The 27,330-nt window shown below is 35.2% G+C and overlaps 3 protein-coding genes across 3 annotated transcripts in view; 1 reads left to right on the forward strand and 2 right to left on the reverse strand.

Annotated features, from left to right (window-relative positions):
* The first annotated feature begins 627 nt into the window (after window positions 1–627).
* Window positions 628–9,816, forward strand: st3gal7 (ST3 beta-galactoside alpha-2,3-sialyltransferase 7). The gene is made up of 7 exons (XM_052573007.1): window positions 628–790; window positions 933–1,092; window positions 1,234–1,354; window positions 2,615–2,940; window positions 8,302–8,488; window positions 8,716–8,856; window positions 9,017–9,816. The coding sequence occupies exons 2-7, from the start codon at window positions 959–961 to the stop codon at window positions 9,251–9,253; spliced, it is 1,146 nt and encodes a 381-aa protein (XP_052428967.1). The 5' UTR covers window positions 628–790; window positions 933–958; the 3' UTR covers window positions 9,254–9,816.
* Window positions 9,563–16,115, reverse strand: hps1 (HPS1 biogenesis of lysosomal organelles complex 3 subunit 1). Its single transcript, XM_052573006.1, has 18 exons — window positions 15,946–16,115; window positions 15,292–15,413; window positions 14,960–15,094; window positions 14,591–14,733; window positions 14,334–14,442; window positions 14,092–14,252; window positions 13,877–13,976; window positions 13,729–13,798; window positions 13,551–13,606; window positions 13,144–13,296; window positions 12,716–12,895; window positions 12,424–12,500; window positions 12,006–12,134; window positions 11,842–11,910; window positions 11,559–11,700; window positions 11,125–11,238; window positions 10,949–11,031; window positions 9,563–10,712 (listed from the first exon to the last, which is right to left on the reverse strand). The coding sequence occupies exons 2-18, from the start codon at window positions 15,406–15,408 to the stop codon at window positions 10,550–10,552; spliced, it is 2,001 nt and encodes a 666-aa protein (XP_052428966.1). The 5' UTR covers window positions 15,409–15,413; window positions 15,946–16,115; the 3' UTR covers window positions 9,563–10,549.
* Window positions 16,116–20,099: 3,984 nt separating this feature from the next.
* hpse2 (heparanase 2) overlaps window positions 20,100–27,330 on the reverse strand; it is a 68,034-nt gene continuing 60,803 nt past the window's right edge. Inside the window, exon 12 of the mRNA XM_052571969.1 lies at window positions 20,100–22,705. Coding sequence (XP_052427929.1) covers window positions 22,543–22,705 — 163 coding nt within the window. The 3' untranslated portion in view covers window positions 20,100–22,542. The remainder of the gene's footprint in view (window positions 22,706–27,330) is intronic.

Consider the following 27,330-nt stretch of genomic DNA (forward strand, 5'->3'; position numbering starts at 1 on the left):
TATGTGTGTGTGTGTGTGTGTATTCCTTTTAAAAAAATACTATCAAGGATGCATCAAATCAATCAAAAATGGAAGTAAAGACTTTATGAACTGTTTTCAACACTTGTAATAATAAGAAAGTTTTTTGAGCAGCATTCAGCATATTATAATGATCTCTGAATTATCATTTGACACTGAAGACTGGAGTAATGATGCTGAAGAACCAACATTGCATCGCTGGAATAAATTAGATTACAAAATATAAAGCAATTAAAAATAATTAAAAATTGCAATAATTCATAATATTAGTTTTGCTTTATTTTAAATCAAACAAGAGTTTAAGAGACTTCAAAATACATACACACATACATATAAATCTTTAAATACCTGAGATTGAGCACTTAAGTTATATCTTAAGTCTGAGAATTTTTCCTTAGTAGCAAATTAGTAAAGTCAATACATTTTAGTTACTATGATTTTTACTCTTGTATTTATGTATTTTTATTTTTTTGCTCTGAGCAATAGCTGTATACAGGATATAAAGGACCTTTGAAACATGACTTTTAGGCATAATATCAAGCACAATCATAAACGGAACTGTGCGGTTGTTTGAACTGTAGACTAGATTAAGCACTGTGGTATACAAAGAGAAGCCTCTGAGATGGATAAATGATTAACTGTGAGGAGGGATCAGAACGAGACAAAACACGGCAGTGAGTGAAAGGGACAAAAGCGCAGCTCATTTTCAATACAACTCCGACATGTTTCTATCGCTACACCTGGGAAAAGAAGACAGCAGCTGAAATAAGAGGTAAGAAGCAACACAAATCATAGATAAAGCATAAAGCTTTTAGATTAAATGTGCTGTGAATGGAGAACGTTGGCGGAGGTTGTCAAACATTGACTCTATAGAATCAACAAACTGCGATTCCTCAATTCATATTTCCTGACAGGTGTAGTTAGGGATAGGTTTGAAAAAATGGTGACTCTGAAACACTTGAGTGTTAACGATAATGACGAAGACAGCGTTCCTCTGTTACCGGAAGCCAGCAGCTTGGAGAGCCCAACCACCCAACACAGCAGGGCAGAGTCCAGAGAATTCTTCCTTAGCCGGTGGGTTTGTCCGAGATAAGCACTGTGACACATGCTTGCCTTTCACATGCTGCACTGGAGATTTCATGACCTGTACAGACACATTCCTTTAAAACCCATAAAGCACAGAGCTTCTTCTGAAACACTGTTTTATGTTTTCAGGAGGAACAACTTCATTTTAAGCATTGCTCTGTTGTTGAGCTGTTATTCGGCCATTCTGGTTCCTGCGTATCTGCCAGCCCCAGAGCCCATCTGGATGAATGACAGTTCTGCTGAAACTCTGGTACGCTCATTCACCGCTTGATCACATGAAACTGAAGAATTGAGTCGATATGAAGAAAGCGTGACCTTACTTATTATGAGCAAGGCGACTTGATATACCACTTTGAATTTATTGCAGAATTGAGAAGATTTGTAAACTCAACTGTACACAGTATGTGTGCGCCTGAAATGGCCATACATTAATTTAGTGAGATTAATTATATAAAGCTTCACAAACACTGACTTAATTTAACTGTGTCCAAGTTAACTATTTTTTTAGGCCTCAAAAAATCTTTAAAACAAATATCTGGGTAACAAATACTTGAGACAGGGCAGGAAAGTCAAGTGTTATCTAAAAGTGATCTTTAGTAGTAAACAAGTAAAGTTAAATGTGTAACCCAACAAATGTTTAACCCTTTAAATGTTAAATGTTTAACCCAACCTTCTGTGCCGTAACCCATTCGCTCAGTTGTATTTATCCCAGCATTTTTTTTAGAGTGTATGTGTTGTTAAGATGATTTTGTTTCTTCAGATAATTTATGTGGAGTTTACATACATTATTATTACCCCTAAAATTAATGAATGAATAAATGAATGAATTAATAAAAATAATAATAATTATATATATATATATATATATATATATATATGTATATATATATATATATATATATATATATATATATATATATATATAGCTCTTCATATTGTAAACATGTTTATTGTTAACTTATGTTGGAGCTATAAAGGATTTATATTATAGGGGATTTAATAAGTAAACATCATTAAATGACTCAATAAATAATTCATGAATTATGAAACTTGCCAAATAAATAAATATACATTAATGTTAATAAGATTTGGAACAGTTATATGCAAATGTTTTTGAAAGAAAAATGCTATCCAATATTGTATTTATTTAACTAAAAATAAAGCAAAAACAGTAATACTGTGAAAAGATAACATATACTGAAATAAGTCCGTTATTTTAATATGTCATATGCCATCTAAAATTAGGATTTTTATCAAGCTCCTATGCTTAGGTTGAGTCATTTTACTTTAATGGCAATGTGCAGGTCCTTTTCCAGGCTATTAAAGTGAAATAACTGAACATAAATATAGGAGCCTGAAAAAAATCCTAATTTTAGATGAAAATTTCAGATGGCATTTAGAGGTTTTTGCATCTGAACTCTTCATATATAAATAAGTCATGAAACTAATTCATATTAAATTACTTCTGATACTCAATGTTGTAAACCCGTCTCATCTGTACACACCTCAGGCTCTTCTGAACCAGTCAGCGGCTCTGCTGTCTCAGTCCTGCCGCAGCGGCTGGAGTGTGGAGAGGTTGAGGACCATGTCTATACCCGCTGGGCTTCTGAAGATTCCCGTGTTCCTGGAGAACGGCACAGGAGACTGGGGACTGCCTCCTCCTCTGGGTCTGCAGGGTAGTGAGGAGATGGTGGCTCAGGCCCTGAAAGCCCTGCCTTATACTGCTGTGCCCACTGGCTCAGAGACCTGCAGGAGATGCGTGGTGGTTGGAAGCGGTGGCATTTTACACGGCAAAAATCTTGGACCTCATATAGACCAGTACAACATCATCATCAGGTTAGTTCATTAACAAACATATATGGGCGATAAAAATATAGTAAGAAAATAATACTGTGAAATCTTTTTACAACTTGGATAATATATGTGACTCTGGACCACAAAATCAGTCATTAGCGTCAAATTTTTGAAATTGAGATTTATACCAGATCTGAAAGCTGAATAAATAAGCTTTCCATTGATGTATGGTGTCTTAGGATAGGACGATATGGAAAATATTGCCCGAGAATCTGAGGGTAATAAAAATACTGAGAAAATCGCCTTTAAAGTTGTCCGAATGAAGTCCTTAGCAATGCATTTTACAAATCAAAAATTATGTTTTGATATATTTACAGTAGGAAATGTACTAAATATCTTCTCGGAACATGATCTTTACTTAATATCCTAATGATTTTTAGCATTAAAGAAAAACCTACCATTTTGACCCATACAATGTTTTTTTGGCTATTGCTAAAAATATTCCCAAGAAACTCAAGGTTGTTTTTGGTCCAGTGTCACATATTTTCAAATATAATTTATTCCTGTGATGCAGGGGCGGCGTTAGGGGTGGGCTAAGGGGGCTGGAGCCCCGAATGTTTTCAGTAAAGCCCCGAATGTTTTTATTACCACCATGCCATCAATGAGTTTTCATGCCCAATAAAGTAATTTATATTAGAATTTAAATAAATAAATAAATATCTCTCGACTCAAGTCCACAGTGTCTGTAAATTTACCCAAGTAAGTACGCGTTGTCATTCACACCCGACGAAAACCGCCCACTGAGTCTAGTGCTTTTAACTGACATGTAAACTGGCCAACTATCGATGAGCGTCTGTACGATCCAGCCAATAAAGTGAGATCTTTTGGAGGCAGGCGGTTTGTTGGCGTTTAGTATTTTACTAGATCAATTTATTCGAAAATTAAAATGGATATTTCAAAATTAATCTTCTTCTTCTTAAAGGGACACTGAGTAGGAATTACTCCCATCTAGTGGTGAAATTGTATTTTGCATTCAAACTAATTTTGCTCTCCAGCGCCTCGCTTTTTCAAATGCGCGTTGCATCTACGGTAGGCGATATGTACCAAAAAGCTTTGACAGGATGTATTCTAATAGCACTTCGTCGAGTTTTCCTTCAGGTGAACAGGTGTGTTATTTCAAACAAACTGCAACATGACAACTAGCAAACGAATGTTACAGTATGAATTACTGACTGTGGAAAACATGAAATATTGTAATTAGTAGTTATGTCTAATTTATTCGTTATATTTTCTGAATTATATGCATTGTTAGATATAAAAAAAATATTATAATATAGACTGTAACACTGACTTACCTGTCGAGAAGAAAACTGGCCACTTCAGCGTCTCTTTTGAAATCTTTATCAAGCATTAGCTCTTTCCACCTAGAAAAAGCTTCCCCGACATTAACTCTTGTTTTCTGTAATCTACGGTCACGTTTCCTTTTACGTTCTATTTTTGACTGTTTTGGCGACGATGTTTTCTTCTCCTGTGGCGCGGCATATGTGTGGTCCATAATAAGAATGCAATCCAGACTTTTAAACTTGCCGGTGCAGTTTCAAGCGCCTCTCACTGCTCTGCACCTGCGTTTCTGGCTCTGACCGAAAACGCGCTGTGGAAACGCGTTGGCTTAGTACTTTTTGTCCCTCTCTGCTATTATAGTTTTGCAAGATGGCGGAACTACATGGAAGCCTCCGTCGACCTACCCGTCCCATGTATATAAAGATAATAAATTCTTCATTTACAATGATTAGTTTAAACATTGGCATAGGTATTTGTACACCATTGAGGGCATATTTATGAATAAAAATATTGATTTTAGATAATAAAATACCTAAAAAGTTACTTATTGTCCCTTTAAAGTTTATCCCTTGTATCCTGACACATATGCTGATGTTGTGTCTCTATCTCACTTTTTTTTTTTTTTTCTCTGTCTCTGTTTTATTTTATTTTCCAATCCTTTTATTTTCCAGTCCTGACTGGCTACACTCGTCCTGGTAGAACAGGGATAAGAAGCAAACATGAAGCAGTGCACTGACATACTCTTACTCTATAAAGATATACCGGTCAAAGGACTTTATCTCTGTGTTTAAAGCCAAGTATAATTATAAACGCAGGGCTCTATACACTTATATTTTTGAAGGAGGACTTACACAGCACTTACAAATTGCATAAATAATCATAAGAAGGTTAATGTATCATATATACAATTTGGAATAGGCTACTGAAATATGAAATTATGAAAAAAAAATTAGAATGGTACTTTGCCACTAGGTGGCGGCATGCCACTGCCTTAATGAGTGAGTCGGTCAGTCATTTAATCAATGGATTCGTTAGAAACGGATGATTCATTCAGAAAAAAAGTGTGTGTGTGTGTGTGTGTGTCCCCTACAGACTGTGCTGCGCAACCGTTTACTGTTTGATGTTCAAAATGTGACGTTAAATCAGACACAATTTAAAACCGAAAAATAAATATAAAAGTTACAGATACCTGAAGTAAGCTGTTGTATTTTGGCATTCAAGTGTTTTGGCTGGGGGGTTTTACTTCCTTTTTTTAAAGGGACAATAAGTAACTTTTTAGGTATTTTATTATCTAAAATCAATATTTTTATTCATAAATATGCCCTCAATGGTGTACAAATACCTATGCCAATGTTTAAACTAATCCTTGTAAATGAAGAATTTATTATCTTTATATACATGGGACGGGTAGGTCGACGGAGGCTTCCATGTAGTTCCGCCATCTTGCAAAACTATAATAGCAGAGAGGGACAAAAAGTACTAAGCCAACGCGTTTCCACAGCGCGTTTTCGGTCAGAGCCAGAAACGCAGGTGCAGAGCAGTGAGAGGCGCTTGAAACTGCACCGGCAAGTTTAAAAGTCTGGATTGCATTCTTATTATGGACCACACATATGCCGCGCCACAGGAGAAGAAAACATCGTCGCCAAAACAGTCAAAAATAGAACGTAAAAGGAAACGTGACCGTAGATTACAGAAAACAAGAGTTAATGTCGGGGAAGCTTTTTCTAGGTGGAAAGAGCTAATGCTTGATAAAGATTTCAAAAGAGACGCTGAAGTGGCCAGTTTTCTTCTCGACAGGTAAGTCAGTGTTACAGTCTATATTATAATATTTTTTTTATATCTAACAATGCATATAATTCAGAAAATATAACGAATAAATTAGACATAACTACTAATTACAATATTTCATGTTTTCCACAGTCAGTAATTCATACTGTAACATTCGTTTGCTAGTTGTCATGTTGCAGTTTGTTTGAAATAACACACCTGTTCACCTGAAGGAAAACTCGACGAAGTGCTATTAGAATACATCCTGTCAAAGCTTTTTGGTACATATCGCCTACCGTAGATGCAACGCGCATTTGAAAAAGCGAGGCGCTGGAGAGCAAAATTAGTTTGAATGCAAAATACAATTTCACCACTAGATGGGAGTAATTCCTACTCAGTGTCCCTTTAAATAAAATGTTTTACATTTATTGTTTTTGTATATTTTAAACTAGGTAAATCTTTCTGATTTATTAAAATAAAAAGTCACATACATGGATCTCCACTCACCTTAGAACCAACCCTGCTTATGACAACAAACTGTTAGAAGAAAGGGATCATTGGGGTTCTATATAGAACCATAGGGTTCTTTACTCAACTCCAAAGAACCTTTCATGCTAAAAAGGTTCTATAATGACAAGAAAGAACCCTTTTGGCACAAAGGGTTCATATCTTGAATTTTGTGATCATTCAGATGCATTCATAAATTCATTTGAATACACCGTATAATGCAGTGAAAGAACGCACTCAAAATGAACACGCGCACTAGTATGACTTCATCATGTAAATTTATATTAGCCTAGATGCATGCATTTTTTAGGTACGATTTGTTTAGTTTTTGAATATACTTGATACTGTTAAAAGGCACATCATTAAAACAAAAAATACCAGTTCACATTTCACACCTAAGCAAGCGTGTAAAATGTAATTATAACTAGCTACTAAATTAGTTACAAATGCCTATCCATATACAGCTATGATTTACGAACCCAAACTGACTCAAATGATTCGCGATCCCGCTATGAACTCCCGAACTGATTCAAATGATTCGCGATCCTCAAACTGACTCAAATAATTCGCGAACCCGCTACGAACTCCCGAACTGACTCAAATGATTCGTGATCCTCAAAATGACTCAAATGATTCGCGATCCCGCTACGAACTCCCGAACTGACTCAAATGATTCGCGATCCCGCTCCAACTACCAAACTGGAGTCAGATGACTCAAATGATTCGCGATCCCGCTACGCACTCCCGAACTGTTTCAAATAATTTGCGATCCCCAAACTGACTCAAATGATTCGCGATCCCGCTACGAACTCCCGAAATTATTCAAATGATTTGCGATCCCCAAATGGACTCAAATGATTCGCGATCCCGCTACGAACTCCCGAACTTATTCAAATGAGTGTGCACATAGAGAGAAATAAACAGCAGATGTTCATGTTAACAACTTCTTTAACTTGAGCAAATGCTGCTAATACACATACATGTTAATAAAATAAATAAAACAAAACATGAATGTTTAAATGCTACTGAATAAAAATAAACGATCCAGTCTCTGCTCATCATGACAGGACCTGGATCAGTGAGCTGCGTCTCGGGCCGATGACGTCACTTCCATGGAGGCATGTTGTACACGCCCCCGTCCATTGACCCCGCCCCCACGTCAAAAACGGTGCCACAAAGAGACATAGAGACATAGACAAAGAGACATAGACAGTAAAAGAAAGAGAGACGTGTAGAAGTGGCGGTAATGCACCTAATTACGCTGGTTGCCAGCCGCCGTTAAAAACCAAGAAGAAGAAGAAGAAGAGACGTGTAGAAAAGTGAAGCGCAAAGGAAAAATGGTATTGCAAGCTCAAACTAGACTAGACTGACACTCAAAATAAAAGCAGAGTTGCAAATAAATTAATAGATATGATCATGGAAAATATGTATTGCAAAATCATTGCTTTCGCGCTGTTTCATTTGTTTTGCAATTCTTAATTTTTGTTTGCAAAAAGCAAATGTATTTTCCTCAATACTTTAAATAAAATGTTTTAAATTTGTTTTTATTGTTTTTGTATATTATAAATAAGGTAAATCTTTGGATTTACATGGACTTTTCTGGGCTAAACCCCGGATCTCCACTCACCCTAGAACCACCCCTGCTGTGATGCAAAGTCATGTTTCAGCATCATTACTCCAGTCTTCAGTGTCACATGATCCTTCAAAAATCATTCTACGATTACAAGGAAAATTAACTCACCCAAACGAATTGTATAGTTAGGAATATTTTACTCTTCATACCTACAGAGTGAACAATGCTCCAGTATTTGGATATGAAAAAGATGCCGGATCTAGAACTACCATTCGACTCATTTATCCAGAAGGGGCTCCTTCCCAGTCACAAGAATATAAGAGTACTGAAGTGGTGGCTTTGGTGGCTTTCAAGAGTTTAGATTTAGCATGGCTTATCTCTGTAGTAACCAAAGAGCCTTTGGTGAGTAACGCAGAACTTTTTGGAAAGTATATTCTCATTCTATATATATAATAAATGAAAGATGTTTATTATATATAATGTCCGTGAAACAGAGGGACTGTAAAATTGAAATGCTTTGGTCATCTTTTGGGAGTGCACTAGTATATAGATTACCTTAATGTTAAAACAAATGGTTATAAATTCAAATAAAAGTACCATTTTTAATTTCTAAAATGTTCTGTCTGTAGAGTTGGTGGTCTAAATTGTGGTTCTGGAAGAATGTAATAGACTCGATACCTCTTCAACCAGAAAATGTCCGCATCCTAAATCCTGAAATCATGTACAGGACTGGACAAGTGCTGCAAACCTATGCAGAGCAACAGAAAAAGGTCAGAATGAAGATGACTTCTCAAATGTGCAAATTCAAACTATAACCATCTTTCAATTCAATTCAATTCAATTCTCTTCCCTGTCTTTACTTTTGAAGCATTCTTCTAAATCTGCACTGAGCACTGTCAATTGAAGTCAGTTTCATGTTTTGTTTGTTAGATTGTGCCGACGCTGGGAATAACGGCAGCAGTTCTGGCCCTGCAGATGTGTGATGAGGTGAGTTTGGCTGGATTTGGATACGACCTGCAGCACCCTGGAGCTCTGCTGCATTATTACGGCTCTATCCGCATGGATGCCATGAACACACAGGTAGTTCACGATGTCAGCGCTGAGACCATCTTTCTGCGGGAGCTGGTCAAATCTGGAGTGGTGCGAGACCTCACTGGTGCACTGTGACGACTGCAGAAACTTCCCATGTTTCTAAAAGTTAGCTGATAACAAACAGCAGAAACAGTCCAGAGACCTGGACTTAAACAGGCAACCTTTAATGTAAAAAAAACAATAGGATCAATCTCATCATTTCGATGTATAATTCTAAAATGTTTCAAAACTGCCATTTTTGGGTAAAATACAACATTGACATAGCATACAATAAAATACAAAGGCATTTTAAAACAAGTGAAAATGACTTTTAAAACCAAAGCTACCATTATACCTTGTTTAAATACAGCTTAATAAAGGATGACAAAAGAGTTTATCTTAATAAATGATTATTTACTATTTATTTTTCTTTCGAAAACTGATGACATAGTTTGTAAAAACTTTTTATCAGAACATTATGTATAAATACAAGCAATATGATAACAAAATATAAATGCCATATTCCTGTTAGTAATAACAATCAGTTCAGTGAAATATCATATTTTTTCATAAGTGCAGAGGATAAAAAAAAGCTGTGTGAAGGACAGAAATCGCTATTTATGACTGCTGCATAAATAAATTAAAATTATTTCCTTGAATCAAGTGTACGTATTTTTTATTTATTTTTTACTTTGAAATATTAGTTTCAAAATCATTCTGATGCTTCACTTACTTCTAATGAGGAGGCGAATGGCTAAATTATTATTAGTATTCCTACGCTCTTTTGTTTATTCTTCGGTTGCGGAATTCCGCGAAAGGGCGGATTGCTTTATGGCACACACAAAAAAAAAACGTGCAATTCCGACAGTGAATTACACTTATTTAACTGCAGGGGGCACCAAAGTCGCAAAAAATACACAAAACTACAAACTTTAAGAATGCTTAAGACTTAAATTGTACATTTCAGCTTTATCTTTATTTATTATACTTTTAATACTTATTTATTAAGACTGTACTTTCAATTATTTTTTCAAATACAGTTTTGTAAATCTGCTAACTAACATTGCTAAGCCAGATACCTGATCAAATCTGGGTAATAACATTTTTAATAGGAGTGCTGTCTTTTATTATTTGGTCCTGGTTTTACAAAAATAATCTGTTAATAGCAGACATATTTCTGCAATTCTAAGCTTTCACTTGCACATTACACTCAGTTTCATTGCAAGTACAAGAAGGGCAGTGTTTGGTTACTGACACAATATTTTCTGCAATTACTTAATAAAAAAATGAAGTGCTTGTGCAGAAAGTTTAGAAAACTCTCCACGTAGGTTACAGATCATGAATAAAGTGAACACGGCTGCATGGACCATAATCCTTTGAGGGCCGTGTGGGTCACAGGAGTGGGATACGGGTGGGCTCCCACAGTTTACGGGCCAGCTGACTGCAGTGCTGAAGAATATATTCATTGGGGATCACACCCAGATGCACAGTAAACAGTTCATAACACTTCACCACCTCATTCTGATGTTTTTTGCTGTAATACCGCAGCAGCTTCCTATCACGCCATCAAAACAAAAAGACATAAAATACATGAATTAATACATGAATTAAAGAAAGTTCAGCAGGTGTCATGAAATAAGAGTTAGGGTTCCAATTTCATCATGTTTTTACAAGAAAATATTTTATGTCCATGTTCTACTAGCCATTGCTTTGTAACCTTTCGTGTAATTTACAAGCGATTTCTGAGTGAAAATCCTTTCTATGTGAATTCTTCATTATCCGATGTCATACCTGTAATAATCACAGGTGAGCATTCCTACTGGAGCACTATCATCTGGGGAGCTGGGTATGTCTATCACTTCCAGTTTGTAACCCTGTTAAAACATTTAAACCTCATCAGCACTGACCATGTATTTTTCATTAGATATATTCTAGCAACTGTAAAGATGACGCAAGCAGCCATTTACCGTTTCATTTTCAAACCACAGGAAGTAGCAGTAGAAATAATCCCCATCCCGGAGCGTCACGGTGGCGTAACCCTTTTGCAGATAGCGCTGTGCTGTTGCAACAAGACTCCAAACCTGAAAAGAATCATGTTGAGAATGCCATAGAAACAGTAACTAATGAAACTGATTAAATGTTTTTTTTAAAAAGACGTCTCTTTCAAAAGAGACTGCAATTATTTGATTAAAAACACAGTAAAAACTGTAATATTTCAAAATATTAATGCAATTTACATCAACCATTTTAAGATAGTTTAAGATGTAGTTTATTCCTGTAACACAAAGCAGAATTTTCAGCATCAATACTCCAGTCTTCAGGGTCACACGATCCTTCAAAAATCGTTCTAATGTGCTGATATCTTTAAAATAAATATTGCATGATAGAAGCACAAAAACACCTTTTTCTTTACAAAGTCAGCTAGTGGTCCCTTTCCGAGCTCGGAGACGGTGCGATCGGTCACATTTAGGGAGGGTGCAATCATCTGACCATTTGAACGATCCACGTAGATAAAGTGGATGAGACCTGGAAACTCTTCCAAGTATGTGAGACCATGGTTAAAGATTAAAATAATGTCACATGACAAAAGAAGAATGATTCAAGATTTAAGTGTGAATGCAACCCATCTAAATCGATCGAAGGGAGGATAGGCAACCAAAATACTCATGGTAGAAAAAAAAGGATATGACACCATTGTGATGTTTCTTTTGCTTTTCACCAGCAGAAAATCCTTCCAATCCATTAACTTCTCTCTGCAACAAATTTAAGATAATTTTTTTTTATTTAACATTAAGGCACATTAAAAGAAATATCCTTCAGTACCATTGAAGTGTATGTTCAGACATACTGGACCATGCTCAGAGCTCGTTCTTGAAGATGAGGAGCCAATCGCTGACTGCCCATGCAATCAGCTGCAAAAAACTGCCTGTACACTCCACACAACTGAGTCTTCATGTTTCGACAAGAGGGCAGCAAACTGCAAAACAACAGATCAATGGTCACGTTTTATTTTATTGTTCCTGTAGCTCAATTGGTAGAGCATTGCCTTATCAAGTGCAAGGTTGGGGGTTCGATTCCCCGGGAACACATGATAAAGGTAAAAATTGATAGCCTGAATTTACTAAGTCGCTTTGGATAAAAGCGTCTGCTAAATGCATACATTTCATTTTTTAATTTAATTTAATTTTGACTTTACCCAAGATCAAATGAGTGAATTTATCCTGCAATGAGTTTTGTAGTTTATTAATAAAGAGAACCGCACTTACTCTCTTGTGAATCCAGATCCTGATCTGCTGAACGCCTTGTTCTTAAAGTCTGTCCACGCATTTTGAAGTTGGGAGGTCTGAATATATAAATGAAGAGTCGAGTTTTCAAAAAAAATAAAAATAATATAGCTACAGGGTTCCCACCATTTCTGACCAATACATTTCCAAAACGAAATAAACAATGCTAATAAATAGAATTATTCAGAACTGAAAAACTATTCAACTTTAAATCTGTAGTTCTTGCACATTGTAAAGTGGATCTGATGAAGTGTGTGCTCTGTTGACCACTGACCTGAATGTCCATGCCGGCCCAGGTTTTGATTAACTTCTCCAGTCTGCTCCGCTGCTCCTGGACAGAGGGCTGACCCCGCATGGCCGCAGCCCCTTCGTGGCCCTCACATAACCTCTTCTCTAACTTCACGAAAGCTTCCAGGAAGTAGCATACAGATGTTGCCACATGACTGTTGGGAATCTGTTGATATGCATGTGTAAAAAAAATTTTAAATTGAGCTAGCAACTCCACACATTTATGTAAAACCTACATGATTGTGTAAGTCAGCATGATTTGAAAATGATCCTAAAGAGCATCTTGTGCTTCAATAGAATTAAAAACAGTGTCTGTACAAATGTGCTCTTAAAAAAAAAACAAGAAAAAAAACAAGACATATATACAGTGCAAATTGTCTTTGCTTTAGAGGTCTAATAATGACCTATGATCACCTTGGTAAGCAGCACTAGAGTTATTCCCGGCCAGAGAGGTAGGCAATACATGGAGTGAGGCATGGGACACTCTTTGGCTTCCAGGAATACCCTATATGGGGCTGAAGGGTCAGGGATCGGAGCTTCAAGAGTTTGCAGACTGTCCTCTGCCATCTAAAATCAGAAGACCTTACATATGTGAGAAACTCTTCTATAAATACACATCATACACTATCTTTACAAAGCTTGAATGTTTGGTACGATTTATGTTATTGATTTTTGTTTAATTTACTTGAGGTAATTGAGGAAAAGGGTTGTTTTACTTGTTTTCAGGATTCTTTGAAGAACAAAAAGTTTTAAGATACTGACTTACAAACTGCTGAACATAAACAGATCGTATTACAGTGAGGGAAAAACAGATAGCTCACCTGAACGTCAGGATCAACAAACTGGAAGACAGGTGGACTGTCACTTCTTTGTCGGACTATGCATTAAAGACATAAAAAATATTCACACATGCAGCTTGTAATTATATACCACCAATCATTTCAGAAAACTGATCCGAATGGCACTGCATTAGATACAGAGTTTATGCATTTTTGTCACCTGATTCCCGTTCAGGAGGAGAGGGCTCAGGTGTGTAGAATGCCTCAGGAACTGAACTGCTTTCTAACTCCTAAGAATACAGAAAACATTTAAGACCTTAATGAAGAAAAAAAACAACAACTGTGACTATAAGCAAAAGATATCAAACCTCAGAAGTGTCATCTAGGTTGATTTTGCTGGGATAGAGATCCTGCACCAGGATGATCAGAGCCAGGAGATCAGAGGAGTAAAGATTGCTGGCATTTCGACTGCACAAAAAGTAAGAAATCTGAGATCACTTCAAAGTTCACTGTGGCACAATACTGTCACCTCCTTCTGATGTTGAGGTCAAAACATCATGGTCTCAGTCAGCGTATGCTGTACCTGGAGTAGAAGGCCAGCAGTTTGGTGTGCACCAGTATGAAAGCGTGCAGCACCTCCTCGCCCATTCTGTCCATGTTGCTGTTGATCTGCTGCACCAGACGACGCTCTAGAAACTCAATGCACTGCTCACAAAGGGTCGGGTGGATCAACCTTTCCACTGCCTGAATAGAGGCAAAAAACGTATACACAATCTAAAACTAGCATGAAACTAATAATAAAAAAAAAACAGCACTTGCACACACCTCTACTAAAAAGCTTTGGTCATTCTCTCGCAAGCGGCTGTATGTTTCCAAGAGGCTTCGTAGCTTCTTCCATAAGCGGTTCCTTTGCTCTGTATCTTGAGGACGCAATCTGACAAATAAAACATTTTAATTAATTTTTTTTTTTTTTTTTTTGCATAGGTTTCAGTTCAAATAATAATAATGTGAAGTGAAATCCAATGAGACTAGTTATACTAATATACTACAATCTGGTTTTGAACTGAAAATGCAGTTCTCACTCTTTCCTCAAGAGGGAACCGCTCAACGTCACCATGCCAAACATGATTTCTGTGAGTTTCTTCATCACAAAGATCTTCCTCTTCAAATCCTCTTCGGTCTCATCTCCGTCTCCATTCACAGCAATGTACAGACATTCCTCAAACTGCATGACAGAGAGCAACATCAACATGCTGGTGTAAGATTGATTTGAATCATTTAAAAAGTTGGGGAATGTTATAGTATAAGAGTTTGAAAAATACACATTATTTCTTAAAAAGGAGGGGGGGGGGGGGGTCTATAGAATATAAATCATTTATATTGTTTAATTTAATTAAATGGCTTATATATTAGGTTAGATCATATGACTCTTTCATTTTGCTGTGCATTACCTGATGCAGAACATAGATATGATTATTTTCTGTACTGAAGGAGGTGTAATTTTCCCCGAGCCGGTCCACCATGGTGCTACAGGAGATGATGATGGGTGCGAAGAGAGTGTTAATGCTGTCCTCAAATGCAGGCAGCTGAGAACACATGAAAAATAATATTAATAAACATTCAATATTCCACACTTACATGCATGTATGCACACATATACAGTGCATTTCATATCACAATATATCATAAAAGAATAATTATATTAAATATTTTTCTATGTTTAAAGATCTCTGTTTCATGTTTCTTTAAGTCAGACAGGATTCATTCTGAACATCGATCTCACCCGTTCTCCTTCCTCCTGGGAAACTCCATACTGCCCCTGAACCCGCTGCTCGAACTCGGTGTCAGTCCAGTAGAACAGAACCTCTGCGCTCTCATTGGCCACCAGAAGACACTTCATTTTACCTGAACACAAATGCAATTATTAGAAGAAGATCTTATCCTAGTTACTGTATACTGTTTATTTCGCTTTGCATAATTCTAACAGGGCTTCATTTACAAATCAGTCTCATAAACTTCTCAAGACACCTATGGTCCTAAAAATAACCTAATTATTTGTAATTGAATCCTATATTACAAACAATAATATATGCATTGAATTTATTAAAGGGACAGCATGAATCCTAGTGGGATAACCGCTTCTGTAAGACAACGAATATTTCAGGAATTTTAAATTAATATCGGTACTTCCTTAATCTTTTAGTAAGAATTGTTTCTAAATAAGACAATGCAAACAAGCGCACAATTCCTTATAGGACGATACTGTGGTCGCATCTAAACTGCAGCAAAAGCCCACACCACACCTCTCGGTTCCTCCAGAAAGAAACTAAAGCTCACGACCCAAATAATGCCTAATTCACAGAAAGCCATTAGATTCAGAGATAACTTTTTGCACTACACCTTCTAGCTTACATATGTTTTATTAAAGTAAACTTACTATTTTAAAGTTCACTTCTGCAACAGAAGAGTATCATTGCGCATGAATCCTAATCCAGTTCGTAGATCACAGAATAACAAACAGTTTGTTGTAAACTGTGAACTGCAGCAACGCTTCCGTAATGTGTGTGAGAGCGTCACGTGATGTGATGATCAGCTGCGAGCGCGCGACACGTCTGGAATTCAGATCATGCGCAGCGGATCTGAAGCGCGTGACTCCTTTACTACTCATTCACATAATAAACTCATTCAAACTCTTTCTTTCTTTAAAGAAGAAAAAGATTCAATGGCCTACTTTTGATACCGTATCACAGAAAATTGATAAAACAGTAATTTACATATTAAGAAAGATTGAAACCGTGTTTTTTGTAAAACATAATACAATAACCTTTAAAAACTCACGAAAAGTCACTTTAAAAGTATAAAAAATATATATGTATAAAACAAACATGCTCCTAGGCCTACATCTCTTTCTTTCTTTCTTTCAGTTTTTTCCTGTATGAAATTTTGAATAAATATTTTGGTGCTTTGACCTTTTCTTTGTTCAGTTTATGACACACACATGTAAGAATTTAACATTGTATCAACTTTAACCCTCTATGTAATTGGCTTATGCATAGTATAAACACCATGAAATCCACCATCTTGGTTTGAGGGGGATGGTTCTGGCTACTCCAAATAGGGTCAAAAGTATAAACATTTTCACGCTGGGTTTGGTTACAGTATGCATGGCAAAGCCAGGGAAGTCACGCAAAGGTAGTTTGACTCTTCGCAGAGCTCCAGTCCACAGCATATACAGAGAAAGACACGTCACACTTCATTATGTCTGTATATGAATCCATGCTGCTGATTGTCAGCTTTGATCAGATGACAAAGACCTACCTGCTTGCTTCACGAGGATCATGCATATTCATAATTAAACCAAGGTTGCAGGTCAGTCAGGACATTTTGCCCTGGCACAACAAAACTTAAATGTGCACCTTTTTTTTTTAAGAAAACCTTATTATTTTATTTGTATTTTATTTTATTTAATGCAAAATTCTCTTTTTCGTGGTCCAAATATACTATTCTCTGGAAATAATTATTAATGCATTTTTGCATCTCAAATAAAGTAATCTTTGTTTAAAATGTTATTTGATTTTATATTTATCAAAGTCAAATATATATATTCATTATATTTTATTTATTTATTTACTCATTCATCATTTATTTATTTATTTGCACTTTAAATTAGTGGCAAAGTTAGAGACTACCAAAATGATCTTTAGGTCTAAATTTCAATAAATTAACAATTCTTAATATATATGGACGTATAATTTAGTAGAGAGTCTAGTCCCTACCGGTATCAACCAGCCTGAGAAGTTAATGTAAATAGCCTACGCTAAAATAAACGGTTGTGGCTAGAAGGGAGACACCTCCGACCGGTAACTAACAATGAAATGCAATTTTCTATTGTTTTTAGATAGTTGTTTATTTATTTATTTTATTTTATTTATTTTTATTTTTACTTTATTATATTGTGTTTTATTAATGTCTACACCTAACCCAACACTAAATTTACCCATTTCAATAATGCAAAAAAAAAAAACGTTGTTGTTAATCTGTATATGAATCATTTGATTCAGATCGTGACTTCGGAGCGCGTATTGTGAATCATTTGATTTGTAACTTCGGAGTTTTCGTGAATCTTTTGATTCAGAACTTCAGAGTGGGTTCGCTGATCCGCGATATGCTCCGTGCTTCAAAGTCCATGAAATGATGATTCATGAATCTTTTGATTCAGATCGGAACTTTGGAGCAGGGATTGTGAATCATTTGATTCAGATCGGGACTTCGGTGCGAGTTTTTTTTTTTTTTTTAATTAAACAGTATGAAACATTAGGAAGTACAGTTAAAAAAAAAAAATACAAAACCATTTAAGAAAATTAACCATGGTTTTATTATAGTAAAAGTATTAGTATTTTTTTCCTTTTTTTTATTTTTTATTTTTTTTACAAACATCATGGTTAAACTCTGGTTAGTTTAGGAAAACATTGGTTAATTAGTTTACCATGGTTTAGTAAACATGTTTTGTAATAGGACACATGAATATAGAAGTGCAGTTTTCACTGCTTTAGGTTTAACAGAACTTAGTTTCAATTTCAATTTTAAACAGAAAGAAAAGTCACTTACAAAATGAGATTAGGATCATAAAAAAAAATGTGACCAAAATTTCTCTGTGTGGGTACATTGGCAAAAAATAAATAAATAAATAGACATCTTCATCAGGAGAGTGACAAAAAAAAAAGCACCTCATTTCAATCTCTGAGTTATATTACAATCACGCCCATAAGTTTTTTGTAAAATTTAGAATAACTCATTACTGTTTGAGTTGTGTTGAAAAGTTGTACCTCTTCATATATAATATAAGGATATAATTAGTTTCCAAAGTTGGACATCGCATGTTATGATTTTCAAGGGCATAGAATTTAATAGGACATTATGACATGTCCAGGTCCCAACCAATTTCGGCGACTACTCAATTGTCCCTAACAATAATTTTGATCAAACAATTAGGCCTAAATATCTGTTGTCCACAGTTATGTCCCCACCGGTGCCAAAATCAAACCTTCACCCATGTTAATATCTAATGCAATATTTACATCTTAAATAAATTACTCTTGGCTTGACATTTTATTTGGTTTAATATGTAAAAAATATTTGGTATTTTTTAATATTTATTTTAGTTGCAGTGTGCAGTGCAGGTTAGTGACCACTTTGATGGTTCTTGTGCTCTAAAGTTCAGTAAATATGTAAAGGCCTGCTGCGTCATGTCAGACTTTGTGACTCTTGACCAAGTGTGAATGAGTCTGGATTCTGTTTATGAGTGAACCACGTTGAGTCTGTTAAGATGAACCACATGTGAACTGCAGGCGTGTTTTGTTTTATAACATGAAGTTAATTTTTTATGCACTTTAGTGCAGTTAACAGGTAGTATGTTCATTTAATGACTGCATAAAGGCAATGTATTTTGGTTTGCTCCAAATACATAACGCATCTACATGGCTATATAATTTAAAACAGGTCTTGAACCAGCTTTGATGAGAAGAGATCAAAATTCCCTTTATCTAAATCTGAGTTTCATTCAGGTGCAAATGGTTCTCATCACTTAGTACTGCACATGATTGTTCTGACACCACAGTTCGCTCTCATTCCTCAACAAAGTCTTGTCCCAGCTGCTTGGAAAGGGAACATCTGCTGATGTACACGCTGCAAACTGGCTCCTTCCCTTTGTGAACCCTCCAGCGCTGAGATGAGGACCCTGCCGAGCCTTTGAAGACTAGCGAGTTGATCTTCTCCCCCTGACCTGATGAGACATAAAGCTCTCAGTCTTGGGTTACTAGTTGCAGCGCACTGTCACAATTTATTTCTGTACTTCTTTGTGTTCAGGCTCTTGTATAAATCACCGAGCTCTTAGCTTGCTTTTATCCTGCGATCGTGCACTCCTGAACATGTGCTGGAATACTACAATGCAGCTTATATCTCACAGGACAGTCTCTTAAAGAGTCATACCTTACATTGTTCATACTTGTTCAGTTTTCCTTTCATATTTGTATTATAATACTAATATTGTACAAATAGAATTCTTTATTTCCAATTGTAGCTCAGATTATTTTTAAAGGCTAAAAAAGCCTGGTTTCAAGCCAAGTACATTCGCACATGATCAAGAGTCACAAAGTCTGTCAAGCTTACTTAAATTTAGACCACAAGAACCACCAAACTTTCATAAAGTACACTGTAAAAAAAAAAATAATAATAAAAAAAATGAATAGTGTTCTTAGCATTTTTGTCTTTGTTAAATATCAGACCAAATAACATGTCAAACCAAGATTTCATTTATTTCAGATAAAAAAATGACATTAGAATTTAAGAATAACTATAATTGACAGAAATGTAAGAACCATCAGTAGTCACTAACTTTAACTTACATTGTATCATAACATGGACAATCAAATAAAATATAAAATGAATAGTGTTCTTTGCATTTTCATCAAACCAAATAAGATGTCAAACCGAAATTAATGAAATTTCAGATGTTAAATTACAAAATAATTGTTTTCATTTACTGAAATTAATATATTATATAAAGTACTGCACATATAACAATTCACAATAAACATTTTTACTATTGTTTTATTTATATATTTGACAAAAATAATATTCAGACAGCCATTTCCATATTAAAATAATGCTCTTTAACTGAAAAAAATATTAACAACTCTAAATCTGCAATAAACACATTCAAGGAGGAAAATAGCTTGTGAAAGTGTCATTATACAAATCAAAGACCGTATAAATCTCTAAAATCACAACAGAGCCTTCCAAATCTAAGGAAATACTATGATGCTGACAGAATTATTGACCCTGGAAAATCAAACCGCTGTCATAACCAAGCCCGAGGAGGGAATAAAAAAGACTTTTTATAGAATTCACAAAAAAACGTTTGAAAGCTGAATCACTATATAAATATATCTATTTTTTTATTTTTGCATTTTTTGCATTGTGACTGAGTGACCAAAGAATATACAACGTAAAACATTGTGATACACAAATGTGCATACTGTGAGCAATGAAATACTTTTGAAATTCAAAGGGCAGTTTCATTGCTAAACATTTAAATCAGTCTCTGCTGTATGTTTTACAAAAAGTACAATATAATTATCTGCCAATGTGGACGAAAGTCAACTGTTTATATATATACACACAAACACACTCATAACCACACATATACATTTATATAAATAATATTTATAAAGCAAGGAAGCACACAGTTTAAATCGAAAACCAATTGTATGTACATTTATTAATATAAAAAGTTTGTACCTGTACAAAAACATATGCTTAATTTTAATTAAGGCAGCTAGCAGCAAAAATGAATCGCTGTACATGGGATTTATAGTGGCCCTAAAAGTACATGCACAATTTGGTGACACTTAAAATGTTTTCAAAAACAAATATTAAAAAAAGACAAAATATCAAGCCAAATGGGAATTTTTCAGAATGTATGATACTTGTCTTTGCCATTTGTAAATCACCTGACAAATTTAATTTTGTGAAATGCATTGCTTGAAAAATAACTACCACTTGAACTGATATAATGTGTAAAAGTAATACAATTTTAAGTGTGACTTAATTGTCTAACACCTTCCAGGGCCCCAGTATTAATAATATAGCAGAAGAGATCTGGAAAACTAAGCTCAGGTTCACAATGTTATAGCAAAAAAAAAAAAAAAAAAAAAAAAAATTGCTTTGAACATGATGCTAACGGACAAGCTAATTTCCTGAGCTCTGCAACAACTTTATGATACACAGTTCTTCATAAAGCAAAACGATGCCTTCAAAAACTCCCTACTCTTTCCTTACAGCTTCAAAGGAGTCTGAGCAATGGGAAATCAAACATGTAAACATCATAAATATAAGGCAGTACTTCTCAGAGAATCGATAAAGATTGCATAAAGATTGTGTGTAATGTTAATCTTTCCAATTTAGCAATAAAATGTAAGGATGTTTTAGTAAATATCTATATATCTTTCTGTAGTACCTTCATCGTTGTACAGTTTGAAATGATAAAGCAGCAACTAAAAAAAATTAAAAAATAAAAATGGGGAAGACAACCCAGGACTGCAAACTGTTTTTTAGGCCATGGGTCAGTGTTAAAAGTTATAAAGTTGGCTTTAAAAGGAGGTTATATTTTCTGTCCTGCGATGAAAAAGAAAGATTACGGATCAAGATTTGGCCGTGTGCCTTTTACGTGGCTTTAGACCCCAGAATCTAAAAAAGCACACAAAAGAGATGTATTTCAGACACAGCAAGCATAGTTCTAAGACTTGCAACCCTAAGCATGACCTACCTTGTAAATGATTGGTTGAAAGAACAATATTCAAGCCCCCTAAATCTAACCCTAAAATCGGATTGGCTGTCAAGCTGGAATGTTGTTTAAGAACCAACAAGGACGTTGATCCAGGAACACGTCCTACTCGGCTAAATCACATTAAGCTGACAGACAGGCCCACACAGAATCCGCACCCACAGAACTCCGGAGAATTGAAACGGCTGTCGCTTGCGTCCTGTGCATTTTCATCATTCGAATATTTTGGCTGATCTGATAATGTTCCTAGCTACCAATGAAAATGTAGTGCTGTCATATCTGTTTAACACATTTTACTATGTTCAAACCCATTGCACAGATTTCCCCACAAAATGACCGCAGAAAATGTGAAAACGGTCCGATTCTGATCGATCTACTTCATAATGGTCGTGCCGCATCTGAACCGCACATTGGCACTGGGTTCATAGCTTACGCTGGTCTTCAACATCGGATTACAAAGCTCTCCATGAAGCATTACACTCCTGCAACCGAAAGTGACAAAAAAAGGGCAACCAAAATACATTCACTTTCCACAAGTCAAGCTTTTCTTGTGGTTAAAAAAAGAGGAGAAATGTTGTTGGAAGCATTCAGTGCAACCCTTGCTTGAACCAAGGAGTCTCTTCCACGTCTCTGTGGGCTTATAAAAAGAGGAGACGGCCACGAGGATGGTCTGAGGTCGGTCAGTGTGTGTTATCTGCGGCAGGCGTATGCATTAATATTCTTGATCACGTAGAAGCCGATGGATACAGGTGGCATGGCTATCGTTCTTCCTGCCCTGAGTGTCCGTGGCTTCAGCTCAGGGAACGTCTCATTGTCCACCATACGCAAGGGCTCTCCGTTCAGCTGCACAGAACTGCAAAGCAAAGATTTATATCAGTATATCAATGTGAGAACTGTAATGGGCTTTTAGATATATAAATAAGTTCATTTGAAATCAAATATCAGTCCAAGTATTATTTTAGACAAAAGTAGCTGGTTACAGGACCCAGTTAGAGTCTCCAATAACAGTAAATTAATTCTCTGATCCCGCGCTAGGGGGCGCTACAGCTGCATTACCAACCTTAGAGAAAACACAAACAACCCGATTTGAGAGTTTGGAACAGCTGGATGCCACACACAACTCTACAAATGTTTGGGATTTGTACGATTTTAAAAAACTTTCTTGCTCACCAAGGTTGCATTTACTTGATCAAAAATACTGTAAAAATTGTAATATCTCAAGTATTTAACTGTTTTCTATTTTCATTGTTTAATTTATTTCTGTAAAGCTGAATCTTTCAGTGTCATTACTTCAGTCCTCAGTGTCACATGATCCTTCAGAAATCATTTTAATATGCTGATTTGCTGCTCAAGACATAGGCCACTAATTATTATTATCAGTGCTGAAAACAGTGCTGCTGTATTTATTTTTGGCGGGAACCATGAAACCCTATATATATATAAATATATATAGTAACATTTTAAATGTCTTTACATTTTCTTTTGTTCAATGTAATGTATCCTTGCTGAATAAAAGTATTAACTTTTTAAAAAAATAAAACATAAATAAATAAAGTACCCTGACTGTTAAGTTTTTTTTTTTAATAAATCTACATTTTATTTGAAAATATTTAATGCTAAATATAATGCATAATAACAACTATTTTATATGTAATTTATTTATTCTGTGCCTCCATTAGGGAAATGGAAGGTAACATTGCATTGTGGCATAATATTCTGTACAATATGCAAATATAATAGGTAATTTGGATATATGGATACCATACGTAGTACTTATTGCTACAAAAAAAGTAAGAGTTTATGTGTTAGTGTCCTATTCTGATATAACAACCGAGTAATAAAAAACAAAAAACAATGTTACCATGTCATTGGTCTCAAGTGGTCCACACAACAGTTGATGGTAGCCATTGACATAGTATGGAAATAAATACTATGGAAGCCAATGGCTACCATCAACAACAGTCTTCAAAATATCTTCTATTATTTTCAACAGAAGAAAGAATCTCATGCAGGTTTGGAACAACTGTGAACAACAACAGGGTGAGTAAATGATGACAGAATTTTCCTTTTTCATGTGAATTAACAGTTAACACCGTTTCCTAACAAAGGAAGGTTTAAATATTTATTCTTCAGAAAAAAAAGTTAGAATAATCCCAGCATTTACTCTTGGTTTGGAGAGACTTTTGTCAAGAAAGAAGCCGTCCTGATCATTTCCTATAGTTCTACACTTCCAGCAGACGTCTGGATGATCTGACCCATCACCTCATCTTATCTTATGGTGCCACAGACTGAAATGATCAGGAAGCTGAGAATGCTTTGGGCCTGAAGCCCTTCTGAAGCACAGTGTGACGGCACGCATCAGATGCAGCGGTGAGGTGGGATGCTTGATCTTCCCAATCAGCTTTACCCCGGGGAGGATTTATGCTCAGGAGTTCAAAGCAGACAGAAGTATGTAAGAACACAGTCAGCGGTGTTTCGCTCAGGGCTTCTGCAGAGGAAGATCAGCATTTCCTCTGGATAGAATTCAGATTGAATTAAAGTCTCCAGATAGTTCTGGAGCTCTAACGACCTCTGGCTACAGACGTAGGTATGTGTTTGAGAAATGAAAAGACCTGAAAAGACAAACCCTTCAAGGCACAGGGAGATCACAAACATCAGCCGTGATCACACAGTAGCTCTGGTTTGAGAAGTTCCAGCTCTGAGGTTCTCAACACCGCTGTGTTTTAGATTTAAAAGATCATTTTCAGGTCAGCTTCTACATTAAATAGCTTTTAAGGCCTAAAGAAAGAAAATCAGGTAATGGTAGAGCTGTTCCTACAGTATGCACAGATTTTTGTTTAGATAATGTAAATAAACAGGAACACTTTAGAATGTTTAAAAAAGGCTTAGTCTTGAAAAAGAAATGTATTTGATCAAAAATATAAAATAGAAACTAAACTGTTTTCTATTTTAATATTTTATATATATATTCCAGTGACATAATTCCTTTGAAATACAACTTTTTTGTAACAATGTGAAAGCCTTCACAGTTACTTTTAAAACATTTAATGCATAGTATTAATTTATATATATATATATATATATATATATATATATATATATATATATATATATATATATATATATATATACATATATATATATATATATATATATATATATATATATATATATAAAACTAAACAATTAAAATAATAATTTTATACATACAGTATATTACATTATATATACATTTACATAGAAATTGTTAAATGTCAGGTATGTACCCAGCTCTCTCTCTCTTAGTTTCCATTTTGAATTACAGAAATATGATTCAAAACAGACAAAGACAGATCGGCCAAACACTAGGGAAAATTTCGCCTTGAAAAGAGCAACTCTGTCTGAGAGTGTTTAAGTGTGACCCCACAAAATGAGCAGTTAATTTCCCTGCATATGCATTACAGAGGAGTTAAGCATTGGAATGTGTCATGAGTAACTTTATAGTCTGCGTGTATATGTTACTCACTGAATTTGCTCTGGAACACACTGATTCAGCCCATATGGAGCGGTGGGCATCTCTGGAGATACGAGAACGCAGCATGTTTCACTATTTCTGACTGCATAGACACAATATACGGCAGGAGGACTAGACTAATTAACCTTATAACTGCATTTAATGTGAATAAAAGTAATAAAAAGTACAGATACAGAATAAAAATGGCCACAGATTTGCAGGCTTTCGAGTTTCTTTGGAATCAAAACGAAGTCATATTTCTATAAATACTGTATTATTGAGCATGGCAAGTGGATGGTTTATGATTATTAACCGTGGGAATGGGTCTATCAAAACACACATGATTATGGGTTTGTTTTCATACGGGTCTATGATAGATTGCTCGCTGTGATATAACTGGTAATTACTCTCTGCTTCTTCTGAATATTCCTCTGTATCCTTCATTCAATTTTTTTGTCCTGATGCGGGACGGAGGGATTTAAGCATAGACTTATTCAAAGAGTTTCTGTTTCACCAATCGACACCACGATCATGTTTTCAAAGTATCTCGCTTAACTTCCAATAATAGATGCTAAGTTCAGACTGAGGTGGCCTTCTGGATCACAGTTCCTTAAAATGAAACAAGAAAAAACCGAGAGGAGAGCAAAAACTGGTTGAAATTCAAACTGAAAGCTGCTGACAAAACTATTGCCAACATCTGCCCCAGAGGAAGCTACATCTCACTGTACACTCAGATCGAATTGAGCTTCAATAAACCAAGACAATGTTATTACGCTAAATCAATTGGATTGTCCATGTTTAATGAACGTTTTGATGTTTTGTTCTTGGCTTCAAATTATTTCTAGTGGAAAACTCGAAACAGAACACTCTCTGGTGTTTTTGTCGGCTTTGAGTGAAGAATACGATGTGTTTCTTAACAGCCGAGTGAAAATACAGACAATCTGTGAATCACATCAGAGCCAAATGTGTTTGTGACCAGCGAGTATGCTTGTTAAGTGATCACATTTGTGAACTTTCTCATTCATGACTAATGTCTTGTTGGTTGAACAAGTCGTTAGAAATAACCTGCCAAGACCAACATGGAACACAATAACTGAAAACACATTCAGAAGAAGAATTCAAAAAGAAAACGTCCACAAGGGTCAAGATAGAAGGTGAGGATGTAGACGTGTTTGTTTCAGCTGTACTTTGGCTTTATCAAGTAAGCAAGCGCCAACAAGATAATCCTCAAATCCAATTTAAGAGTTTGAGGGGATGAACAGACCATGTTTTTATGACCCGGGTCTCTGTTTTGCCCTTTCCATGATTAGGTTAGTGCTGGTGAAACGGGATCCCCATTTGTGGAAGAGTTGAATATTTAGTCAGAAAACAGTTAGCACAGCTGTGTGTGTGTAGACAGTTATAGAGCAGCAGATTTATCTGTTCCGTCTGACTTAATATGTTTAGTAAAGCAACAACACACCACATTGATTATTATAGTAAACCGAGAACAGAAGCATAAACCACATTCTTAAAAAAGCTGAGGTAACTAATAATAAGTTCATATAATTTAATATAACACAATTTTGTATAGTACAATAATTTTATATAGTAATAGCATATTTGATATGATTCTTAATATATTACATTTATAATATAATATATAATATATAATATAATATATATATATATATATATATATATTATATACACATGTAAATACATGCAAATACTTTCAAAAAATATATACTGTATATGTGTGTCTTATATATATACATATATTATATACACACACACACAAACACACACACATTACTGTACACATACACATATTTCACATATTTTTGGATGTGATCAATTGTTGCCTAGCTCTATATAATATAATATAATATAATATAATATAATATAATATAATATAATATAATATAATATAATATAATATAATATAATATAATATAATATAATATAATATGCAACTCTTCCACCAATAGGAATGTCATTTCACT

The sequence above is a fragment of the Carassius gibelio genome, chromosome B13 (genome assembly GCF_023724105.1).
Source record: "Carassius gibelio isolate Cgi1373 ecotype wild population from Czech Republic chromosome B13, carGib1.2-hapl.c, whole genome shotgun sequence".
Lineage (NCBI taxonomy): Eukaryota > Metazoa > Chordata > Actinopteri > Cypriniformes > Cyprinidae > Carassius > Carassius gibelio.

What these genes read in the sequence shown, in the direction of transcription:
- st3gal7 (XM_052573007.1), top strand. Translation starts at nt 959, where the DNA reads ATGGTGACTCTGAAACACTTGAGTGTTAACGATAATGACGAAGACAGC. An exon ending in ACAGTTCTGCTGAAACTCTG is followed by an intron (nt 1,355 to 2,614) that starts GTACGCTCATTC and finishes TACACACCTCAG; the next exon opens with GCTCTTCTGAACCAGTCAGC. An exon ending in ATGCAGAGCAACAGAAAAAG is followed by an intron (nt 8,857 to 9,016) that starts GTCAGAATGAAG and finishes TTTGTTTGTTAG; the next exon opens with ATTGTGCCGACGCTGGGAAT.
- hps1 (XM_052573006.1), bottom strand. Translation starts at nt 15,408, where the DNA reads ATGAAGTGTCTTCTGGTGGCCAATGAGAGCGCAGAGGTTCTGTTCTAC. An exon ending in ACCAAAGCTTTTTAGTAGAG is followed by an intron (nt 14,253 to 14,333) that starts GTGTGTGCAAGT and finishes GCCTCTATTCAG; the next exon opens with GCAGTGGAAAGGTTGATCCA. An exon ending in CTCACCTGTGATTATTACAG is followed by an intron (nt 10,713 to 10,948) that starts GTATGACATCGG and finishes ATGGCGTGATAG; the next exon opens with GAAGCTGCTGCGGTATTACA.